General features: G+C 69.8%; 1 protein-coding gene across 2 annotated transcripts in view; it reads left to right on the top strand.

Annotated features, from left to right (window-relative positions):
• The first annotated feature begins 370 nt into the window (after positions 1 to 370).
• PRKAR1B (protein kinase cAMP-dependent type I regulatory subunit beta) overlaps positions 371 to 21,742 on the top strand; it is a 43,730-nt gene continuing 22,358 nt past the window's right edge. Inside the window, exons 1-6 of one of the 2 annotated variants that reach the window (XM_045824767.1) lie at positions 371 to 486; positions 1,375 to 1,570; positions 11,024 to 11,191; positions 11,416 to 11,507; positions 20,358 to 20,419; positions 20,883 to 20,929. In XM_045824767.1, coding sequence (XP_045680723.1) covers positions 1,394 to 1,570; positions 11,024 to 11,191; positions 11,416 to 11,507; positions 20,358 to 20,419; positions 20,883 to 20,929 — 546 coding nt within the window. In that variant the 5' untranslated portion in view covers positions 371 to 486; positions 1,375 to 1,393. The other variant, XM_045824759.1, reaches the window with a different exon arrangement.

The following is a 21,742-nucleotide window of genomic DNA, read 5'->3' as shown; positions in this document are numbered from 1 at the left end:
GAAACTTTACACCCTGGGCCTGCAGTGAACAGCCCTGGTCCCCTAAAGTCCCGGGGGCTTCTCACGGGGCGGGGGGGGGGGCGGCCCTCCCGGCTCTTCCCGGCCCCAGGGCTGCAGCGGGCCAGGGCAGGGCGCGCACTCCCAGGGTCTGCCTCGGAGGAGGGGCAGGGCGGTGGTCCTGGCCTGGCTGCCCACGGATCGGTAGGTCCGGCCAGGCTCTGTGTCATGCGCCCCCGGAACGCCAAGGAGGGAGGGAGAGGCTGGTCCTTGGGGAGATAAGGTGGGAGGCTGGAGCGTGGGAGACAGACTCGGGTGCGGGCGGGGAGGGAGGGGTGGCGGGAGTCCGGTGCTGGGGGTGGGGAGAGCTGGCGCCGGGAGCGGCGGGCGGAGGCGGTGCTGCTGCAGTGCGGGACCGCTCACCCTCCCGCGTCCCGCGTCCCGGCGTCCCCGCGCAACCGCCTCCAGGCTCCGGCGCAGCGCACCCAGGTACGCGGGTCTGGGGTGGGGTGTGCGCCAGAACCCCGACTGTCTGGAGCTGGGAGCCTCGGCAGCTGGGAGGCTCCGGGAAATGTGGGTCTTTGGGGAGCCCCTGCCCCCGAGCCTGGACCGGGGTCTGTGCAGCCTGGGGAGGGGCTCAGAGGCACCCGGAGGAGGTGCCGCCGCTGTGGCGGTGGGGGTGGGGGGGCGGGGGTGGGGCAGAGAGGAGGGGCGGCCTCGGGCGGGAGCGCGGAGGCTGCGGAGGTGGCGAGGAGGCCTGGGCAGGCGTGCGGGCCTGGGTCCCCGCGGTGGATGCGGCAGCTCCGGGCGGGTCACTGCGCCCAGGTCTGAAGCCGCGGGACCGACAACGGCCTTTGTTCTCCGGGTTCCCTTCGTCCAGAAGCCCCTCCCTCGGCCGGGGTCTCAATTGTTTTCCTTTTCCTCTTTCCTTTCCAAATAAGCACCCCCCCACCCCGCGCCGCGACCAAGCCCTGTGACAGGTCCCCCTCCACCTCCCGTCCCCCAGGATCTCACGGAGGGGCCCCCAGCGGTCTGGCCGCAGACTCTGTTTACCTGTCACATGGCGGTCCTCACAAAGGGGAGAGGTGGACGCAGGTGGGCCCGCTGGCTGCGCCCTTCACGCGGGGGCCTTCTCAGCCCTGCACAGAACAGAGGGCCCCCCGGGCCCCCACAGGGATCTCCCCAGAAGTGAGGCCTGTCCTTCTGGTGACAGCTCAGCCAGGTCTCTGGCAGCGCAGAATGAAGCGTGTGGACCGCGTCACACCCACACGGGTCACAGTTTTTGGCCACGCCGACCAGCCCCAGGACACAGGTGCGTGCGCGTCCAGGCCGGGGCTCCGGCAGCGGGTGCTGAGGCCGGGGGTGTCTTCCTCGCAGGACGCAGGGCGCCGGCACCATGGCCTCGCCACCGGCCCCCCCGCTGGAGGAGGACGAGAGCCTGCGCGGCTGCGAGCTGTACGTGCAGCGGCACGGCGTCCAGCAGGTGCTGAGGGACTGCATCGTGCACCTGTGCGTCGCCAAGCCCGAGCGCCCCATGCGCTTCCTGCGCGAGCACTTCGAGAAGCTGGAGAAGGTCAGTGGGCCGCCGCCCGTGCCCCTCGCTGCTCCCCGCCCTTCCCCGGACAGTGTGGCCAGCTCACGGGTGACCTGTGGCTGACCCCTCCGTCTCCAGGGCCGGCCATCTCCAGGGCCGGCCATCAGGGGAGTCTCGCGGTGTTTCAGGTTTGAGGGGCGGCTCACGGTGGGGGGCGCTCACAGGTCCTCCCTCTGACAGTTCCACCGCCAGGGCCAGAGGGGGGCCTGGTCAGGCCCGGACGCCGGTGGCTTTGGGTGGGGAGAAACGGCTCCAGCCGAGTGTGATGCGGGGGGCCCTGCTGACCTGCGTTCCTGGGAGATGCCCCTCGGACGTGCGGCGGGGAGGGACGGCCCAGGCCTGCTCCCCGCTTCTGAGGGGGGAGACGCCCGCTGGTCCACGGCGGGGGTGGGGTGGGGTGGGGTGGGGAGGACTTGCTCCCTGTCCTCCCTCACGTGGCTCGCTGCCCTGCGCTCCCCGGGGCCACCCAAGGTTCCTCCTGGCGGCCCTTCCGTCACCACTTAGCTGCCCCTGCCCCTGTCCCTGCCCCTGTCTCATGGGGGCAGGGCCCAGGGCTGCTGGGAGCCCTCTGAGTCCCTGAGGCCGGCCCAGCGCCCTTTCCCTTTGCCCAGGGGCCCCCCGTGGGCATGGAGTCTGGCCCCGGGGAACGAAGCCATGTCTTCCCTCCAGAGCCACCTGTCGGAAGGCAGCTCGGGCTCAGAGTGGGGCAGCCTGTCAAGGAAAACTGTAAACGTGCAGGAATAGAGAGAAGAGACAAAATTCCCCTGTCGTCCCCTCCCCGCCATCACCGTGCCGTGTCTGTCGCTCGCCCCTCGCGGATCTCGCGGACCTCGAGGAGCGGTGGCACAGGCGTGGCGAGCTCTGTCCACCGGAGCCCGTGTGGGCTGCCGGGCGCCACGGCTGCACTCGTGTGGACACCCTTTCTCCACGTGCTCCGCGGGGCCTTCCAGACACGGAGCTGCTGGCGCTCCTGGTGGGAGGGGCCTCCCCCGCCCCCAGCGCCTGGGCGGAGCCGCTGTGGCTGCTTTGATGTAAAAAGCTGTTCTCCCATGGGTGGATGGAAATGGTCCTGTGACCTCTATCCGCTGTGGTTGCTGTCGGGGCCCCTTTAGGAGGAGCGGCAGCCGGGGAGCAGGGCTGCAGAGGGCAGGGCATGGGGGGCCACCGGCTCCCGCGTGTTCGAGGAGGGAGAATCAGGCAGGTGTGTCTTTAACCTTCTATCTCTCTTTTTAAAAATATTTTATTTATTACTTATTTTTGGAGGGAGGAGAAGAAAAGGAGAGAGGTGGCGACGTGCAAGAGAAACATCAATCTGTTGCCTCTTGCACGCCCCCTCCTGGGGGCCTGACTCATAACCCAGGTATCTACCTTGACTAGGAATCGAACCAGCAACCTTTAGGTTTGTGGGACGATGCCCAACCTACTGAGCCACACTGGTCAGGGGTGTTCTTGAGCTTCTCAAACCACAGCTTGGCTGTGACCGGAGCTACTTCACTGGGCTCGTCCCTGGGTGGCCCTGCCAGGGGGCTTGTCCCACAGGCTGCAACTCCCCGGCCACCCAGGGCAGGGCGTCCGGCTCGAGGCTGCGGCAGGTCCAGGCCAGCCCGGCGGGGGCTGCCCTGCACCCGGGGCATTTTCAGCGGCTCTGGGGGGACGCTGCAGGTCTTGGGGGAGGCCTGGGTGCGGCGGGGTGAGGAGAGGCGCCTGGGGCACAGCTCCTGCAGTTGAGTCTGGGCCCCCAAGGGAGTGGGGTGCTGCTCGCCAAGAAGGGGCCCGTGGGACAAGGCAGGGTTGGATGGAAAAAACTGAGAGTTCAGCCTTGGACATGCAGGTGGGCGGGACCCAGAAGGCTGTGGGTTTGGGGCTTGGGGGAGAGGCCGGGGTGGGGACTGAGGCTGGGCAGCCAGTGGCCCTGCTTGCCTCGGGAGGCGGCCCGCCCCCGGCCCCGGGCCAGTCAGGACTTCGGTGGGGCGGCCGGGCGCAGCTCAGGGAGGGGGAAGGCTGCAGTCTTGCCTCAGATGGAGCCTTTCCTGCTGGTGCTCTAGGAGGGAAACACCCGAGGCCTCGTGTTCTAGGTCCTGGTCGCCGTGGCGACTGGGCGGGTGTGCTGGGGCTGCGGCAGCAAGCCGCACAGACTCGGGGCTTCCACTGCGGGAACGTCTGCGGGGCTGGAGGTCGGGGCCGAGGTCACGGTGGGGCCGCTGGCTGCCCCAGGCCCGTCCCTCGAGGCTGGTGGTCTGCGGCCCCCCGGGGCCTCCTGGGCTCCCAGGGGCATCACCTGTCTCTGCCTGCATCGCGGGTCCCTTTTGTAGGGACACGGTCACCCTGGATTAGGGCCCCTGACGCCCTCACGCTAACTTGATTCCGATGCCGGGACCCCGGCTGCAAACCCGCCAGGTGCTGCGGTGCCGAGGCCCGGGCTCCACCCAGGCCTGTTCCCGGGGACACAGTCCCACCCTGGCCACTGCCTCCCCAGCGTGGGCAGGGGATGTGAGAGGCCCACACTGAGCGCGGCCACTGCCCGTGGGCACACCGGGACTGGGCAGTGGTGACGCGGCCGTAACCTCTGAGCCGAGAGAACGTCTGACCTCGATGGGTGTCGGGGTCGGACCCCAGGCTGTTCTTGTCTCTCTCCAGTGGGAGCCGATGGGCACAGGCTTCTGGGCGGGGGGGAGGCGGGGGGTGGGCTTTGCGGAGCCTCTGACGCCCTCCGTGTGCTGCGTCGGTGGGCGCGTCCAGGTCGCCGTGGTCTCTCAGAGGACCGTCGAGCCTCAAACCTAACGGCCCCGAGGGGCCCGCGCCACGGGCGCCTGTCCCGCTGTGAGGGCCTCCCCAGCCGGCCGTGCGGTGATAAGGGGCCAGGAAACGCTCCTTCCTCCCGGAGGCTGGACGCAGGGCCGTGGGGGGCCCGGCCGGAAGCTGTGTCGTGGGCAGGAAGGCGCAAGGAGGCCCGATGGCCCGGCTGCCCGGGCGCTGCCCTGGCCTGCTGACCCCGGCGCCCGGCGCGCAGGCCTCGGTGAGTGGGGCTCGTCTTGGGCCAGTTCCTCTGAGGCGGACGGAGCTCAGGGGGGTGAAGTGCTGTGAGCGCGTCCGGCAGCCACAGCCCGGGTCACGACCTTAGGGATGACGCTGTCGTCCTTCCAACCAGCCTTTCAGTGCGGGTCCCTGCTTACAACACACCCGGCCACCCGCCCCCCCCCCCCCAGCAGCCAGCCCTGCGTCTCCTGGGGGCTTTCCTGCCTGGCAGCCCCGCCCCCGCCCCGCCCCAGCGCTGTGGGTGATTGTAGCAGAAAAATGGGCGTTTTGTCTGCTTTTTCCTCCCAGTCCCCTTTTTATTGTGGTAACACAACTCGAGGTTCGCTGCTTTGGCCCCTGTTCAGTGTCCAGTTTGGTGGCGTTCACGCTGCTCCCCACCCACGTAGTGGCATTTCTACGGCATCCTGTGGCCAGGGTCCTCCCTCCCGTGGACCCCCGTAGCCTTCGCTTTCCCTCTGTCGCCGTGCGGCGGCTCTCAGCTGGCCTTTCCTCCGCAGACGCCTTCGCGCGAAGGAGCCGGCGGGACGGGAAACGGAGGCTGCGTGTAGGCGTCCCGGGCGGGCCCTGGGCCGGGCGCTGGAGCTCACGGTGTCCTGGTGGCCGACTGCCACCGTTTTCCCAAGTCCTGGCCGGCAGTGGCCTCCAAGACGGCTGCGTCGGCCCCTCCCTGCCAGCGTGGCGCCTGCTCCCGGACGGATGTGGGCCCCGCGGCGGTGGGGGGTTTGCCCTCATCGTGGGTCGGACGACCCCGCGATCCAGGGCTGACTCCCAGGTGTTCGGTGAGGCTGACGAGCCGCACCGCGCCCGCCTTTGGAAGGGGCGGACACAGCGGCCAGGGGGCCCCGGGCCGGCCTGTGGGAGCCCTGCTGGGAGCCGGCCGGTCGTGCGCCTCTCCCGTCACCGATCCCGAAGGCCGAGGGAGTCCGCAGCTCCGTTTTGGGGTTCGGCACATGCCCATGGACGGCAGACGGAGGCATAAATCGGGTGGGTTGGTTTACTGAACTCCCGAGGGTGTGGCGGGCAAATTGTAACGGAGCATTCTGTCTGTCCATCCATCTGTCTGTCCCACCACGACTCAGGGCACGGAGCTCCCAGGCTCACGGTGGCCCCCTGGGCAGGCCCAGGTGGGGGCGATAAGGTGGTGGACGGAGGTGGGCGGTGCCCTGCCCGGTCGGAGTGGAGCGGGAAGCAGAACTTTAGGGTGGCTCTTGGGTTTTAGCGGGAAGAGTGGCCGCGGCGTGTGGACAAAGTTCCTGCACCGGCCACTCAGGAGCAGAGGGGGAAGGAAACCTCTCCCCACCCCGCCCCTGCCCCCCCCCAGCCCCCCGCCCCCTCAGTGCTGGTCCTTCCGGATTTCTCGGGGGAGCCGTGCCCACGCACCAGTGTGGGTGTGGCTTCACTGGGACCAGCCCCACCCTGAGTGCACGGGCAGGTTGCTTCTTTGCCCTCCACTGACCTTGGAGACAGCGGGGCTCCGTGTGGGCCCAGGGAGCCCACCGCCTGACCTGTGCAGGTCAGAATGTAGGGCCCAGGCGCTCAGGGCCGCACCGCCCAGGTGTGTGTGTGAGTCCCACCTCCGAGGTGTCCCACGGCGGCAACCCCGACCAGCGACAGGTCTCCCAGAGCAGCGCCCCCTGGTGGGCGGCGCGGCCACAGTGAGGTCTCAGCTGGTGTCTTTCCCATTTCCCCGAGGCGGCCGGCCGGCATCTGTCCCTGTCCTTGTTTGCTTGCCGTTGGCGGGTCTTTGGAGAGGTGTCCGTCGCTCTCCCGAGGTCGCCTCCTTCCTGCTGAGGTGGAGGACTCCCTGCACCTCAGACCTGAGCCCTGGCACACGGGGACTCGGGTTCTCTCCCCAGTTTGGGACGCGCACACGCCGTCTCCGCGTCCGCAGAGCCCGGTCGCCGCAGTCGCAGTCCCGTGTGCCGGTGGGTGGGGGCGGCCCGCGCTTCTGCGCTGAGGCTGCGTGTTGCAGGGCCCCCCCCGCCCCCCAGTCAGGGTGCGCTCCGCCGGCCGTTGACCAGCCACAGGGCCGCGGGGCCGGGTCTGGCCTTGCTGTTCCGTGGGGGCCCCGCCCCAGGGTGGCGTCCCCCCCATCTGATGGCCGTGTCCTCTCGTGGGCATCGGGGTCGGCGCCGTGTCTGCCCTCTCTGCTCTTTCCCGAAGTCCCGCTGCCCGTCGCCATTTCCCTGCCTCCCGGGGCCGGGCCGGAGAGACCCCGCCGGCAGCGGCCGGGCAGTGCCCCTGGGGTTCCGGTCGGGACACGCTGAGGGGTGGGGGGTGAGTCCGTCTGGGGGGGCGGACGGCTCGGCCGCAGGGAAGGCTCCAGCCGGTGACCTCGGGGCCCCTCCGTGCGATGGGGCCTCCGGTTTCTTCCACCGACGCAGGAAGAACGTTTGTTGTTGTCGATGTGCAGGTCCTCCACGTGTTCGTTTACGCGGTTCGCTTTCCTCAGATTTCAGTTTTCAGCCACGGTCTACAGTCAGCACTGAGTTGCGTCAGGCTCAGGGGGGCGGCGTCGCGGTCAGACGCTCGTGCACTTTGTGAGGCGTTCGCCCGTGTCTCCGGGACGCACCTGACGCCCTCCGCAGTCGTCTCAGCGCACGGACGGCATTCCCTGTGCTGCGCTCTAGTTAACGTTTTACCCTGTGTGATATCTTTATTTGTATTTATTTTAAAACATACTTTAAAAAAGATTTAATCGATTTTTTTGGAGAGAGGGGAAGGCAGAGAGAAAGAGGAGGAAAGAAACATCGATGTGTGGCTGCCTCTCATGCGCCCCCTACTGGGGACCTGGCCCACAACCCGGGCACGTGCCCTGACTGGGAATCGAACCAGCGACCCTTTGGTTTGCAGGCTGGTGCTCAAACCACTGAGCCACACCAGCCAGGGTCTAAGTGGTGCTTTTCAAAGAACATTGGCAGACTTTACTTTTCAGAGCAGTTTCGGGTCTCCAGAAACCTGGAGTGTCAAGTTGAGTTCCCATGGTGCTTCCCCCGGCTTCCTGACTGGAAGTGGTGCGGTGGCTACAAACGGTGACACGTTGCTGCTGACTGGGGAGGCGACGTCAGGCTTCACTCTCTGCAACCGGGCAGTTCTGTGGGTTTTGGCAGGTGCACAATGTCACACACCTGTCACTAAAGTATCGGATGTTGGGTTGGCCAAAACGTTGGCAAGATGGCTCCAGCAGCATTTAACTTGTGTTTAACTTCATGGGAAACGGTTTTGTTAAATTGTATTGTGACAGCTGTCGTATCAGCGTGCATTTAAAAAAAAACACATCAAAATTGGTGAGTTTTTGTGCAGCCATTTTAATATTGAAGATGGAAGAAAATATGCAACATTTTGGGCGTATGATGTTTTATTATTTCAAGAAAGGTAAAAATGCGACTGACATGCACGAAGAGAGCTGTGCGGTGTGTGGAGAAGGTGCTGTGGCAGAGCAGACGTGTCAGAAGGGGTTCGAGACGTTCCCTGCTGGAGAGTCCTCGCTGGAGAAATCTGTACCCGGGCGTGGAGGGTGCCCCAGGGCCGGGCAGACCAGCTGGCGTCGGCAGCGGTCCAACCGAGACATTCGTGGAGAACAATCGCCTTTCTGCCACACGGGAGACGGGCGACATGCTTGAAGTACCCAAGCCAGTCAAGTTACTGGTGGAAGTGAAAAACGTGTCTCCTATTTTGTGGGAAAACCCACGTGGACTTTCTGGCCGACCCGACAGAGTAGTTCTCCAGCCCCGGAGTCCCCGGCCCTGGAGTCCCCGGCCCTGGAGTCCCCGGCGCTCCGTCCGTTCCCCCCTCTCCCCGCCCCCAGCCCCTGGCGACCCCAGATCTGTCCGCCATCCTCACTGCGTCGCCTCTTCCGGAACGTCACGCACGTGGCGTCACGCGGCCTCGTCACCCTGCTCCCGCCGCCGAGTCACGTGCGCTGGGGGGTCCCTCCGGCCTGGTCGCGGCTGAGAGCTCGTTTCCCTTCAGGGCTGCAGGGTGCCCCCCGCCCCGGCCGGGCCTCGCCTGTTTGCCCGCCGCCTGCTGCAGGGCGTCCAGGGGGGGCGGGTCTCCCGTTCCGGTGGCCGTGGATGAAGCTGAAGGAAGCACCTGTGCACAGGTTTCTGCGAGGATGTGCGTTCTCACTCCTTGTGGGCGAACACCGGGGAGTGGGGTCCGTGGATCCCATGGTGAACGTCTGCTCAGTTCTGTGAGAAACCGGCGACCGCCCTCGAGGGGCCGCCCGCCCGCACCCCCACCGGCAGCGAGTGAGCGAGCGCCCCGGTCCCTGCACCCGCGGGCGTCCCCGTGCTCGGGACCCCGGCCGTCGTGACAGGTGTGCAGTGGCATTTGCACTTCCCTGGTGACGCGGGGGGAGGAGCGTGTCCCCGGGGGCTGCTCTGCCGACCTCGGCACGTCTCTCGGACGCCCCCTCAGTCAGCGTGTGGCTTGTCTCTCTGTTCCCTTGACGGTGTGTGCCCGCGGTTCTGGACCCTGCTGTCCGGCTTTTAGACCACACGTTAACGGTCCCCGACGTGACGGCCGAACGTTGATAAACCCATGATCTGATGGTGCCAAGCGGTCTGTCCCACGGATGTTTCTAAACTGACCCAAGCACCTTCCTGCTGGTGGTGGTTGGGTGAAAACTCTTTTTAAGCAGAGAACATCCCGGAGCAGGCACCTCCTGACGCGCCGTCTCCTCGTCCCTGAGGCTGTTTTTTAAGAAACGGAATTTGGGTCGGGGTGTCTCGAGGTGTATAATGGCAGGTGACCCCCACAAAGGTTTTATTCACCAGTTTGTTCACTCGACGTGCTCACCGAGCGCCTGCTGTGTGCCTGCCAGCCGCCGTCCTCTGCCCTCCCTGGGCCTCAGTTTCCCCTGGGCCTGCCTTCCTGTTCGGCCGCGGCCGCCAGGGGAGGCGAGTCCCAGGCGGGGCTGGCGGGCATCACCCCACATGGACCCGGGTCTTCGGCTGTGCAGACGCCTCCTCCCGGGGGGGGCACCCCGAGGACGTGGCCTCCCCCCCAGGTGCGCAGTCTGCATGGCTGGCTGCCCCTGGGAATGCCCCGAGAGAGGCAGGGACAGGGCGGCTGTGTCCTCACCTGGCGGATGGGGCAGGGTCTTCCAGGGCGATCTCAGCTCCCAGAGTCCCCCAGACCCCAGACCCCGCCCCTCCCGCCCCCCATGTCCTTCCTTTGCTGGAAGTCTGCGCCCACCCCCTTGTGCGGGAAAAACGCGGTCAGAAGGCAGCGACCGCCATTCACGGGCCAGGGGGCCCACGGGGGCGTCCCCGGGGCTGTGCTGCCTGGGCCAGAGGGGTCGCCGGCCTCGTGCTTTCTGAGATCACGTGGTCCCCACGGGGTCCCCATGGGGTCCCCACGCGGTGGTTGTGGAGAGTCCTTGGGCCGGGAAAGCCCCGCCCCCCCCCCCCACCGCTCAGACAGGTCACCAGCCTGCAAACAGGAGGCAGGAAGGGGGCCAGCAGAGAGTCAGGTTTCCCTGGACCCCCGAGAAGGGGCGGGGACGGGACGCCATCCAAAACACACAGTCACTGTCCGGGCCGGGCCTGCCGTGTGGAGCCGCCTGCGTCCTGCCCGCGCTGACCCCCTGCTGCCAGAGACAGAAACCCGTCCCTGGGCCGGGACAGGTGCCGCCCGCTGGCCCAGGAGGAGGCCCGGAGGTGGCCTCTGGTGGTCTCAGGGCACCGTGCCCCACCCCCCAGCACCATCTCTGGGGCTCCAAGTGGCCGCATCTGCGGACCTTCGGAACCTGCCCAGCTGCTCAGGGAACCTCCTGCTCGCGGCTCCTTCGGCCCCGGACGCGCTCAGCGGCCGCCGACCTGGGGCCCCGCCCTGGGGGTGGGGATGGCCCAGAGGCCGTGGCGGAGCCGTGGCGCCTGCCCCAAGGCCCCGAGCCTGAGTCCCAGCCGCTGACACGGTGGCTCGTGGTCGGTGGCCGCGACCTCCGAACCCTGTGCCTCCCGGGGCTCCAGCGCCTGTCCTGACTCCGTTCCTTCCTTCCGTCCTTCCTTCTCCTTCGTCCGTCCGTCCACTCGTCCACCGCACATTCGGCCGTCACTTCCCCCGGGGCTGCGGCTGCGGCTGCGGCTCCGCCCCCGGGTGGGGAGGGTCACAGGCCGGAAGGAAGACGTTTATGGGGGGTGGGGGGTTGGGAGGAAGGGGGCCGGAGGGCTGCTCGCTGGAGGTGACGCTGAAGTGGGCCTTGACACTCTCGCTGGCCTCGCCAGGGACGCACTTGGTGGGGGGCAGCAGGGGGTGGGGGCCGTGCGTCCCGGTTCCCCTCGCTCCCTGCCCCCGGCCCCCGGGCCCCTGGCTCGGTGCGCGGTCGGTCCCCCGGGCCTGGCAGAGGTGGCCGCGGCCTCACCCGCTCTGCTGCCCCCCCCCGCCCCCCAGGAAGAGAACAGACAGATTTTGGCTCAGAAGTCGGCCTCCCAGTCCGACTCGCACGACGAGGAGGGCTCCCCGACGCTGCCGAACCCCGTGGTGAAGGCCCGCTGCCGCCGCGGGGGCGTGAGCGCCGAGGTGTACACGGAGGAGGACGCCGTGTCCTACGTCCGGAAGGTGGGCCGGGGCCCGGGCCGGGGCGGGCAGCAGGTCGTCGGCACCTCCACGCCCACGGCCGCCCCGTGACCACGCCAGCTCAGGGACGGACGGGGCGCCGGGCCGTGGGCTGTGGGCGGAGGGGCGTCCCAGGGGCACCTGGCTCGCGCCCATCCCAGCTGGGCGGGGCCAGGCCGCTGCCCCTGGGGTGCCCGCCCGCAAGCCTGACCGCCGCCTCCCCGCAGGTCATCCCCAAGGACTATAAGACCATGACGGCGCTGGCCAAGGCCATCTCCAGAAACGTGCTGTTCGCTCACCTGGACGACAACGAGAGGAGGTAGGAGCCTGGGGGGTGCGGCGGGGGGGGCCGACAGCCCCTCCCGGGCCTCGCGGGTCCCGGTCACGGCCGTGGGTCGCGGTGCCTGCTGCCTGGGGGGCACGCGTGTCGCAGAGCAGAGGCGGTTCCTGAGCGGGAGGGGCAGCGCACTCCCGGGCGCCGCTCCCCCACCCCCCCCTCGGGCCGCACCTGCAGCCGCCACGTGCAGGCCTGGCCTGGGGAAGCCCCCCACCTCCGGTGCCCAGATCCCCGCGGGCGGTCTGTCCCGCGTCCCCCGGTGCCCGGCGGCACCGTGTCTGCACTGAGCTCCCTGGGGGGGGGGGGCTGGCCCACCCGCTCCCACCCTCTGTCTGTCCTCAGACGTTTGCCTGTGGTGACTGTTTCCTCTGGAAGACGAACGTCCCTCCCAAGTGTGGTTTGGGCGGCGCTGCCCCCACGTGGCTGCAAACCCGAAAGGTGGCCGGGCCCGAGGGGGCGGCCAGCTGTCTGCAGACTGCCTGGGGCTGCTCCTCCCGGCGCCCGGCTGCCTTGCTGCAGACCGACGCCCCCCACCCTCAGGCGGAGGTCCCTGCTCCCGCCGGTGGCCCTGGCCACACAGCCCGTCGTCCACACTCCACCCCGAGGCTGGCCCTCAGGCGAGGGGTGGGGACTGACGGGCCCAGCTCGGCCAGGCCCTCGGGTGGTGCCCACTCACGGAGGGGGTGCGCCCTGGGTGTACGGTGACCCCTTTCTGTGTCTGTGGGGTTCCCGGTTCAGGCGTTTTCCCGGGAGTGAATCTCACAGCGTGTGACCTTCGTGACCGGCGTCTTTCCCCGAGCGGGACGACCCCAGGGCCCACCTGTGCCGTGTGTGTCCGAGTTCCTGGGGGGGTGATGCTCCGAGGCACAGGGGGACCACGCCGGGCCCGTCCACGTGTCGGTTGGTGGTGCCGGGTCGTCTGTGCCTCTCGGCCACTTGAATCTGCTGCTGCGGGCGCGGTCCTGGGCACACGCCTGCAGTGGAGGTGCGGGGGGCCGGACGGTCACTCCACGCGCAGCTGACGGCCGGGCCCCCTTCCCTGTGAGCCGGGGGTCCCCTCCCTCCGGGGGCAGCTGTGTTTAGGGCAAACTCCTCGACCCCTGGCCAGCCCCGAGCACGAGCTGGTCCAGTGAGAGTCTCAGTTCAGGGCCCGCCTGCCCGCGCGCCCGCTGAGAGAGACCACTTGGCTCACGTTTGCGGGACGCGGGCCGTCCTTTCGGAGAGCCCGGTGGACCAGACGTGGAGGAAGCAGCCGGTGGGCTGGCGTGGAGGGAAAGCTCTCACGTGAGCCTGTGGTGCGCCCGACCTTTTGTTGTGTACACGGGAAAGCTCACTTTCCACCCGAAACCCCCGCGGGCGCCTCTTCCTGGCCACGGCCCCCGAAGGGACGGGCCAGCGGTCCAGGAAACGGCTCCGGAGGTGGCGGGCAGCGGCCTGCCTTGCGACCCTTCACGTGGCATCTCCCGCGCGGCCTCCAGAAGCGCTGCTTTCCCAGGTCTCTCGCCGCCGCCGGCCAAGCCGCCCTGTCTGGGCTGGGCTGCGCTGTTCTCTCCGAGTGGGCAGGGCGCCGGGCCCCCGGGACTGAGGCTGCCGCCGCCTCCGCATCCCCAGCAGGACGTTCCTTTGCAGACGCACCCACGCCGGCGGGGGGTCGGGGGCGGCGGGTACACCCTTCTGCTCAGCGCCCCCTGCCCTCCCGCTGGATTCAGGCTGAAGACAGAGGACCTGCCGCCACGGGCCGGTCGCGTCACTCCTTCCCGTGAGCACGCGGTGTCTCCCCTCGGGGCCGTCCTTGCTTCCCGGGGCCGACGCCTGGCCTGGGGAGACGGCGGCCCCACGTTCACGCGGCCCCGCTGCGGGCGGCCGAGCCCCGTCCCCGGGGTGCCGCCCCTCGCAGGACGGCCGCGCTCCTGGGTGGCGCCTGGGTGGCGCCTGTCAGAGGCTCTCTCTCTCGGGGTTCGTGTGGACGGTCCAGAGCCTCGGTTTCCCCCTGTGCGAGCGAGGAGGGCCGTCCCCGGCTCAAGGCCGCGCCGGCTGTCTCGGCAAAGCCAGGGTTCTACCGGGAGTCTCCGGGCTCCACGTGAGGACAGGTGGGGGCCCTGGTGTCTCGGCCGCCTGAGGCTGCGGGGCCCAGGCTCTGGCCGGCTGGGCCGTGGGCGTGAGCGAGGACCGGGAGCCCGGGGTGCTCCGAGGGTGGGGCTGGAGCGGCCTTAAACACACGCCTGCACACGCACTCAGCGCACACATACACACACATGCATCGCACACACACATGCGCACACCACTCACACTCACTGCCTGATTCCAGGCGTGTTGAAGTGCCTTTGGAGAGGAGCCAGCAGTGCGATGTGATTTACAAGTTGAGCGATGAAATCATTTGAGCCTTGGTGTCCCCAGGTGTCACGTGGGAGTGACGCTCCCTGTTCAGGGGCTTCCGTGGGGACAGAGTGCAGTCGTGTCCGTGAATACGTCACCACCACCACCACCACCACCATCACCACCACCATCACCACCACCACCACCACCTCCACCACCACCACCATCACCACCACCATCACCACCATCACCACCACCATCATCATCATCACCATCACCATCACCACCACCATCTCTCTGGAGACCCTCTGGCTGAGTAGAGGGGGTCAGGGGGTCTCTTCCCTGCTGCCGCTCTGCCCCCCCGGCGCTGGCCCAGCCGTCCACAGGGACCCAACAGCTGGCCTCAGTGCTCCGTGTGAGGAGGGCCTGCGGGTCCCCAAGGCCACTCCCCGGTGCTGCCCTCTGCCCCACCCTGGGACCGGGGAAGGCAAGCGGGCTGCTCTGGGGCCCACGACCCAGCAGGGAGGCTCTGGGGCTGGCTTGTGTCTGCCTCCCTTGACAGGAGGAGGTTTCTGGGGCCAGCGAGGGGACACCCCTCGCCCCTTGCTCCCAGCCAGGCGGCACCGGTCCCAGCTGGGGCTGGAGCGGGCTGTCCTCGTGCCTGGGTGGCCCCGCACGGCCCCTCTGCCGAGGGGAGTCCCTCCAGGGGAGCAGCTGGGGAGGCGGCAGGTGCAGCCTCCTCGCCGGGTCAGCTGCTGAGCAAAGGTGGACACAGGTCCTTCCTGGGACGCTGACCAGGGGAAGGTGGCCCATGGGTGCCGGAGCCCTGAGATGAGCCGCGCATCTGGCCTGGCCCCAAGGGCGCGACTTCGGCCCGGTGGGGGGACCTGGGGGCCCTCGGGTTCACTCCGCTCCCTCCCGGGCGTGCCCCGGCCGGGGCCCCCGAGACCAGTGCACTCCCCCGCCCCCCGGGAGCCGGGCGCCACGATTAGGGGGAAGCACACGGGGAGGGCGCCTCGCCCTGCGGCCGCCCCGGCCGCTGCCCGGCTCTCTGTGGCTCTAATTAGAAGGGGCCTCTGGCTGCGGCCGGCTCCCGCGCAGCTGTGTCCTGTTGTCTGTCCTCTCGTCCTCGCCCGAGTGTCTCCGCAGCCTGTTTCCCCCACACGGGCTCGGGCCCCCCCAGGTGATGGGAAAAACACGCGGTCTGTGCGCTCACTCGCAGCCCCCCCCCCCGCCCCCGCCCCCCAGCGGGGCCCCGGCCCCGGCCCCGACGCCTCCCTGCCGCAGGGCTGGAGAGCGGAGTTAGCGTCTGGGACAGCACAGGGCTGCGTGGAGGGGGTGCTTGATGGCTTGAACACGCGGAGACTGGATTTTCGTTTTGGACGGAGCCAGGCTCCCTCTGGGCAGAGACCTCGAGGTTCGCAGACCGCAGCCACGTGGGCCTGGGGCGTGTGGACACGTGCCGGGTGGGAGGCCGGGATCCGCGGCCCCGGCCCGCCCGGCGTGGGCAGAGCCAGCCTGCAGCCTCGGGCCGCCCTCGTGTTGGGACGGCGCGGGCCGGTGCGTCCCAGCGCCCTTGGGCAGGGAGGCCCACAGCGGGGAGGCACACTGCCCACGGCCCCCCGCTGGGCCTGCAAGAGGCTGGGGTGCGCACCCTGGCTAGGGTGGGGCGGCGCTGGGCCTGTGGACGGAGTCCGTGGGGGGCAGGGTTCCCGGGACTCGCTCACCGAGGCCACAGGACGCGCAGGGCCGGGGGGTCGGGAGAGAAAGAACTCGGGGCTCCCCCGCCCTGGGGCCGCCGTCGGGCAGCCTGCGGGGGTCTGGCCTGGGGTTGCAGCGTTTCAAAGCCTCCGGAGTGTGGTGGTGTGCGGTCTCCGGGCGCCGCCCGGTGTGGCGGGAAGAGCCGAGGGGGCGTCCCGGCCGGCCCGCGCTGGGAGCCGAGGTGTGGGCGGTGCGGCGAGCCGGTGCCGGCGAGCTGAGTTCGGGCCGGGGCTGCAGGCCCCGTGGGGAGCCATGGTGTTTAGTGTGGGCTTTTTTGGTTTTATTTTTTAATGTGCAGGAAGCAACCGGAAGGGCCCTGGTCTCCCCGCATGGTGACAGTTTCTGGTGCCTTCTCCGGGGACACGCCCTTGTTCCTTCCCAGGCGTCTGCGCACTGGGGCCGCAGGGGCTGGCCGAGCACGTGGAGAGACGTGTCGGAGGTGGCCCCGCGGCGTGGGCTGCACCGTGGCTGCCCCCCGCCCTCCTCGCTCACTCTCCCGTCTCACGGGGAGGCGGCACCCGGCCGGGCGGGACCTGCACCACCCGGGGCTCTGTGCTCAGGGGCCCCTGCTCTCTGGTGACGCCCCGCCCCCCCCCGGCCCCCCACTGCTAACCTCTGAGCAGGGGCCACATGGGCACATTGTGCGGGGCAGGGACACAGGGTGGCGGGGGGGCTGCACGCTGTGCGGCTGGTCCGCTGGGGGGTGAGTCCTGTGGCCCTTCGGGGTGGGGGTGGCCCCCCCCACATCTGTGCGGTCCTCTGTGTGGGGCTGCGCGTCCCCCGACCGGCCCTGCACTCGCTGTCGTCCGCCGGCTGGTCCTCTTCTCCCTGCGGGTTCTCTCGGGTCGGGTTCTCTCGGGTGGTTTGCGCACGAGTGAGGTCCGGCGGCCGTGGAGGTTGAACACGTGGCGGGGGCTTCCCCCCCCCGGGGTCGCCCATCTGCGGGGTCCAGGGCGCTCCTCGGCCGTGCGGAGGGTTCACGTTCTCCCGGAACTGCCCTCCTGGGACACCGCGCACGAGGCAGAGCCCACCGGCCGCCGCGCTGGGTGTCCCCTTCAGGGGGCGGCGAGCACGGTCACACCGTCTGTGTCTGCGCCGCCGCCCCATCCGTCGGCGGAACGAACGCCCTCTGCCCCCACTCAGACTCGGTTGGGACCCCCCCGCCCCTCCCCCGGCCGGGCCACCCCACCTGCCGTCCCTGTGGACTCGGCCGCGCGGGGACCTCGCGGGGGGGGGGGGGTCGGGCAGTGTGCGCCCGCTCTGCGCCCAGCCCGCTTCTCCAGGCCCGGGGTCCTCGGGGCTCGTGCAGGCTGTGGTGGGTGCGCCTTCCTCCCTCCCTCTAAGGCCGAGGGTCCTCCACTCCGCGGTTGGACCCCGCCACGCGCCCACCCACCCCCCTGCCTGCCGACGGACGGCGGGCGTCAGGTCGTGTGTCGCCGGTGTCCGGGTCTCGCCTTCTCAGGACCGCCTTTCGTGGCCCTCGGGCCGGTGGCAGGGGCAGCAGGGGCGGGACCCGCCCAACCCGGGGCCCGTGCCCCCTTCCCGCCCCGAGCGGTTCCGAAGACCCACCCCGCCCAGCGGGCGGGCGGACAGCTGGTCCGCGCTCGTCCTTCAGAGAAAGCAACAGTTGCCAAGAGCGGGAAACAAAGATGCGCTTTGACTCGGGAGCAGCTGTCGGGGTGGGGGGGGGGGGGAGGCCCCGCCGCCCGGTGCAGCTGCCCGGGCGGCGAGCAGGCCGCCGGGGCGGGCCCTCAGCCCCCCTCCCCTCCCCGGCCCTCACCCCAGCGACTCGGCCCTGGTTCCCGACGTGAGGAAGTGCTGCTGCCTCTCGACTGTGGACACAGAGTCCTCGGTGTGGGGGGGCCGAGCCGGCCGAGGAGGGAGCCGCGCTCGGGGTCCCCCCACCCCCCGCCCTGGGGGCAGGTTCCTGACGCTGGGGTTTCTGGGTCGTGCGCTGCTTCCCGTCAAAGAAGCCCCTGCTGTCCGGAGCGACCACCACTCCGACGGTCCCGTCCGTCCACGGGGGACGCCGCGCCAGCCCCGTCTCCGCGCCCCTGCCCGCGCCGGCACGGTTTGGAGTCCAGTCGCCGCCGTGGGCCCGGCTTTCCCATGTGCGTCCCTGCTGCCACGGGCGGGGACGCGCCTCCCACGGGTGGGGTCCGTGCGGACCTCCCGCTCACGTTCTGAGCTCCCGGTGCCCTGGCCTGCGGCACGGACAGGGCTCTGCGTGTCCCGGGCCACTTTCCAGCACACGCGGCTCGCAGACGCCTTCCCCGCCTGCATGTGACCTCTCTGCTTTCCCGACGGCGCCTTTTAAAGCACAAAACTTCAGGGTTAGATGAGTCCAGTCGACCTGCATGTATGGGGCTGTGGTTGCTGCGTCTGGGGGTTCTCTTCCCAGGGGGGGGGCGGCCTGGTGGGGGCGGCCCTCTGCCCGCTCCCCCTGCGGCTTCCGCCTGCGCTGGGGGTGACGGGAGGCAGACAGTGGCCCCGGCCCTGGAACCCGTGGGTGCTCTGCCCCCACGGCAGCCTCAGGGGGCGGGGTCACGGCCTCAGCGTGCAGGTGGAGCAGACTGGGGCAGTGGGCAGCTCGGGTGGCGGCCACAGCCTATGGGCCGCAGAGCTGGGGGCTGAGCCCGGGCGTCCTGGTTCCCGGTTGTCCTGGCCAGTCCTGCCACCCGACCCCCCCCACACCTGCCCCGGCCCCCGCCCCGCAGGGGGCAGGACCTGCCGAGTCCCTGCTTTCCTGCGGGCCCTGTGAGGAGCTCAGGGCTTGGAGGACATGGCCCACCCGCCCCCACGCTCTGCCCATGTCTCCTCACGGTGGCTCCGGCTGCCGGCCAGAGCTGCTGCGGCAGGTCGGAGCAGGCGGGGTGGTGGCCACGCTGCGGCCGGAGGAGAGGGACAGAGATGCAGAGAGAGGGAGGTCCCCTCCCCCCAGAGCTTCTGTGTCCTCTGAACTCCGTGTCTGTGCTGTCCCCCCCCACCCCGGGGCCGTTGCCGGCTGGAGGTGCTGGCCACCTGGGGTCACTGTGCCCCAGCTGTTGGAGACGGGCGGAGCTGGCTGGGGTAAGGGGCCGGTCCGGTTGGGGAGGCGGGGTGTCCAGGACCAGCTGGCAGCTGACGCCCCGCCCAGTGGGAGGAGCAGGGGGTGGGGTCGGCAGGTCCCCGGGCGTGGGGGACACTGGGGCGTGGCCCCTGGTGGAGCACATGCCCCCCCCCCCGCCGGCTGCCACGGTGCTGGGGCCGCTCAGGAGTGCGCTCTGCGCGGAGCCCGAGCACCGTCCACGGGGGGAAACCAAGGCTCGGCCGCTGGCCTGCTGGGGGGCGGGGCCGCGCCTGGGACCCCCTTCCCGCCTGTGCAGCTCCCGGAAGCTGAGGGGCCGTCCATCCTCGGCCCCCTCCCTGCCTGCCGCCGTCCCGGCCGGGAGAAGGGCGCTGCTGGGCAGCTGTCCTTGGGAAGCGTCCTGGGCTCCAGGCCTGCGTTCGGGGGGCGGGGGGCTGGACATGCAGCTGGTGGGGGTGGCCATGAGCCGGGCTCAGGTGTGCCTGCGCCTGGCACCCCGATTTCCACGCACCAGTGGGGTCCTCCCCCGACCCCGAGGCCCGGCCCCCGGGGGGAGAGGCCTGTGAGTCTCTGCAGGCCGACCGGGAAGGCCCGGCCTCGGGGGGCGGGGACCCAGCTCGGTGGCCTCTGCCCTGTGGCGTGGGCCCGGGTGGCCGGGTCGCTGATATTTCCAGAGAAGCTGGAGGCCCACATTTTTTGTTTAAAGATTTCACGGTAGTCAGTCACGCACGGCCTGAGTCTCCAGTGTTCAGGGAGAACCACTGGAACCTTAGAGCCGGCGGGAAAGCGTGGGAAGACCCCACCCCACAGTGGGAGATCCTACATGGAGACTGGGGTGCCGGGTCTGGGGCACCCCCACCTCCCCCCAGGGTGGCCGCCCCCGCCCCGCCCCTGCCCCAGGTCCCGGCCGCCTCCTTCCTCAGCGTCTCTCTGAGCTGCAGGTCCAAGCAGCAGCCGGGCCAGGCTCGGGGCGAGGGCCGCAGGGAGTGCGGGAGTTGGGGTGTCATGTGGTTGCCCCCCGACCTCGGGAGCACACGTTGGCCGCCTGGGGCCCATCTCTGCACCCGGTGGGGGGGGGCGTCCTGTCGACGTGGTTCTCGCCCTCATCATCCCCCCCCGCCCGTTTCCGTGGGTGCGCATGCGCCGCGGGCCCCGGGTGGGCGTCCGGCTCCACTCCCCGCCACCCCGCGGGCAGAAGCCTGCGTCCTGGCTCCGCCCCCTGCCCCCCCCCCTGCGCCCCCGGCGTCTGACATTTCTCACGACGATACTTCAAAGGGGCCGCAGGTGCTGACGCTCGAGTTCCTTGTCCCTGGAAGTGGCCCCGTGGCCGCCGTCAGCGACTTCGGCTTAAAACCACAAGGACCCCAAGCCCCCCACGTGGACGCGAGAAGGGTCCCCTGCCTCTTGTCACTCTGTTTTGAGTGGAGTCCAGGGCGACGCACGAGGCGCCACCCGGTGTCTGTGAAACCCGAACAGCAAACCCGTCCGGGCGCAGAGCAGGCGGCGGCAGCGGGGTGCCAAGGGTCTTCCGTGCTTCCGTGACTTGGGGAGCTGTGACCCCTCCCCCCTCCCCGCCCCCGTGAGTGTGACCCTGTTCCCACAAGACTGGGTCCGGGGGGGGAGGGGAGGGACTGGGGTCCGAGGCCGGGGCCCCCGCAGGGCCCACACCCAGTGTGTCTTCTTTTCAGCGACATATTTGACGCCATGTTCCCGGTCACGCACATCGCCGGGGAGACTGTCATCCAGCAAGGTGCGTCCCTGTGCGCCCCGGGGACAGTTCGCTGAGAGAGTTCCCCACGGAGAACTGCTCGCGCGACCGTCTCCTCGCGCGTTTTGGGAGGAGTCACCAATGAGTGCGGGAAGGGTCTGCTTGACCAGCCAACACCACGTTGTTCGGTCATCTCGCCTCCGGACCACGGGCGGCGGCACCGGCCCCGGGGACGGGCTGGGGCGGCGGGCAGGCTCGGGGGTGGCCGTCACCTGTGGCGACCGCCCTGAGAAGGCACCGTGTGCGTGGGCCGCCCAGCGTGATTTCCCCGTGAGCCCCCGCGTCACACCGCCATGTGGCGCCCCGCCTGCAGTGTCCACCACCTTCACTCGACGAGTTCCGGCCAGCAGACGAGGCCGGCGCTCTGGGCGCGGGGCAGGAAGCGGCTCCGGGCGGCCTCCGCGTCCTTGGCGTGGCGCAGACTGTGCCTTTTCTGTGGTTTCAGGGGACGAAGGCGACAACTTCTACGTCATCGACCAAGGAGAGGTGGACGTGAGTACCGCCCCGCTGGTCCCAGAACTCGGGGGCGCAGACCTGTCCTGCTCTGCCTGACGCCAGGGCACCCACAGGCCCGGGCCCAGAGAGACCCCCCTCTCCGGGGGTGGGGGGGGGCACGTTTCTGACGCATTGGCCCCGGGAGCGGTCCAGTCCCCTCGACAGGCACGGAAAGGAATTGGGGCTCACTCGTCTGCCGTCTTGGGTGCGGGCCCGTGGGTCCCTGGGACCGGACTCCGCCCCGGCCGGTGGCCGAGATGCGTCAGGCGTCACTGGCCGCGCTGGGCGCGAACGCACCGCTGGCCTGAGTGGGTGTCGCTCTCTCCCGCCCTCACTCAGCCCTGCTGTGTCTCCCGGGGTTGGGGCCCCTCACTGGTGTGGGGCTGCTGTCCTTCCGATACCTGCCTTGGGGTCGGGCCAGCCCCCTGCCGGAGAGGTCGTGGGCGTCTCCCACGGGTGAGATGCACTGGGTGCACGTCCTCCGATGGGGCCGCAGGGCAGGGGCGGAGCCCACCCTGGTGTTTCGGGGGCCCGTGGCCCCAGGGCGCAGTGGGGACATGTCTGTGAGGCCCCAGGAGTCTGGTGACCCCAGACTGGCCCCTGAGTCACCCCCAGGCCTCAGACACTGGCCCTGGGACCGGGCACCCGGCAGCCCCGCCAGGTGGCCCCCGGCTCCCCCGCTGCCGGCGGTGCCGCCCCGGCCGGGTATTTCAGGGCCCCGCCTCCGGTCCGGCCGCGCTATTCTGGGGGACGCGGCCTGTTTGTCTCCCGAGCGGCCATCTGTGTCCTCTGCCGCTGGGTTCTGGGAAC

Source organism: Phyllostomus hastatus, unplaced genomic scaffold (genome assembly GCF_019186645.2).
Source record: "Phyllostomus hastatus isolate PE091 unplaced genomic scaffold, TTU_PhHast_1.1 phas_contig_150, whole genome shotgun sequence".
In the NCBI taxonomy this organism is placed as follows: Eukaryota; Metazoa; Chordata; class Mammalia; order Chiroptera; family Phyllostomidae; genus Phyllostomus; species Phyllostomus hastatus.
The sequence above is the reverse complement of the archived record's forward strand: the minus strand, read 5'-3'. Positions and strand labels throughout refer to the sequence as shown.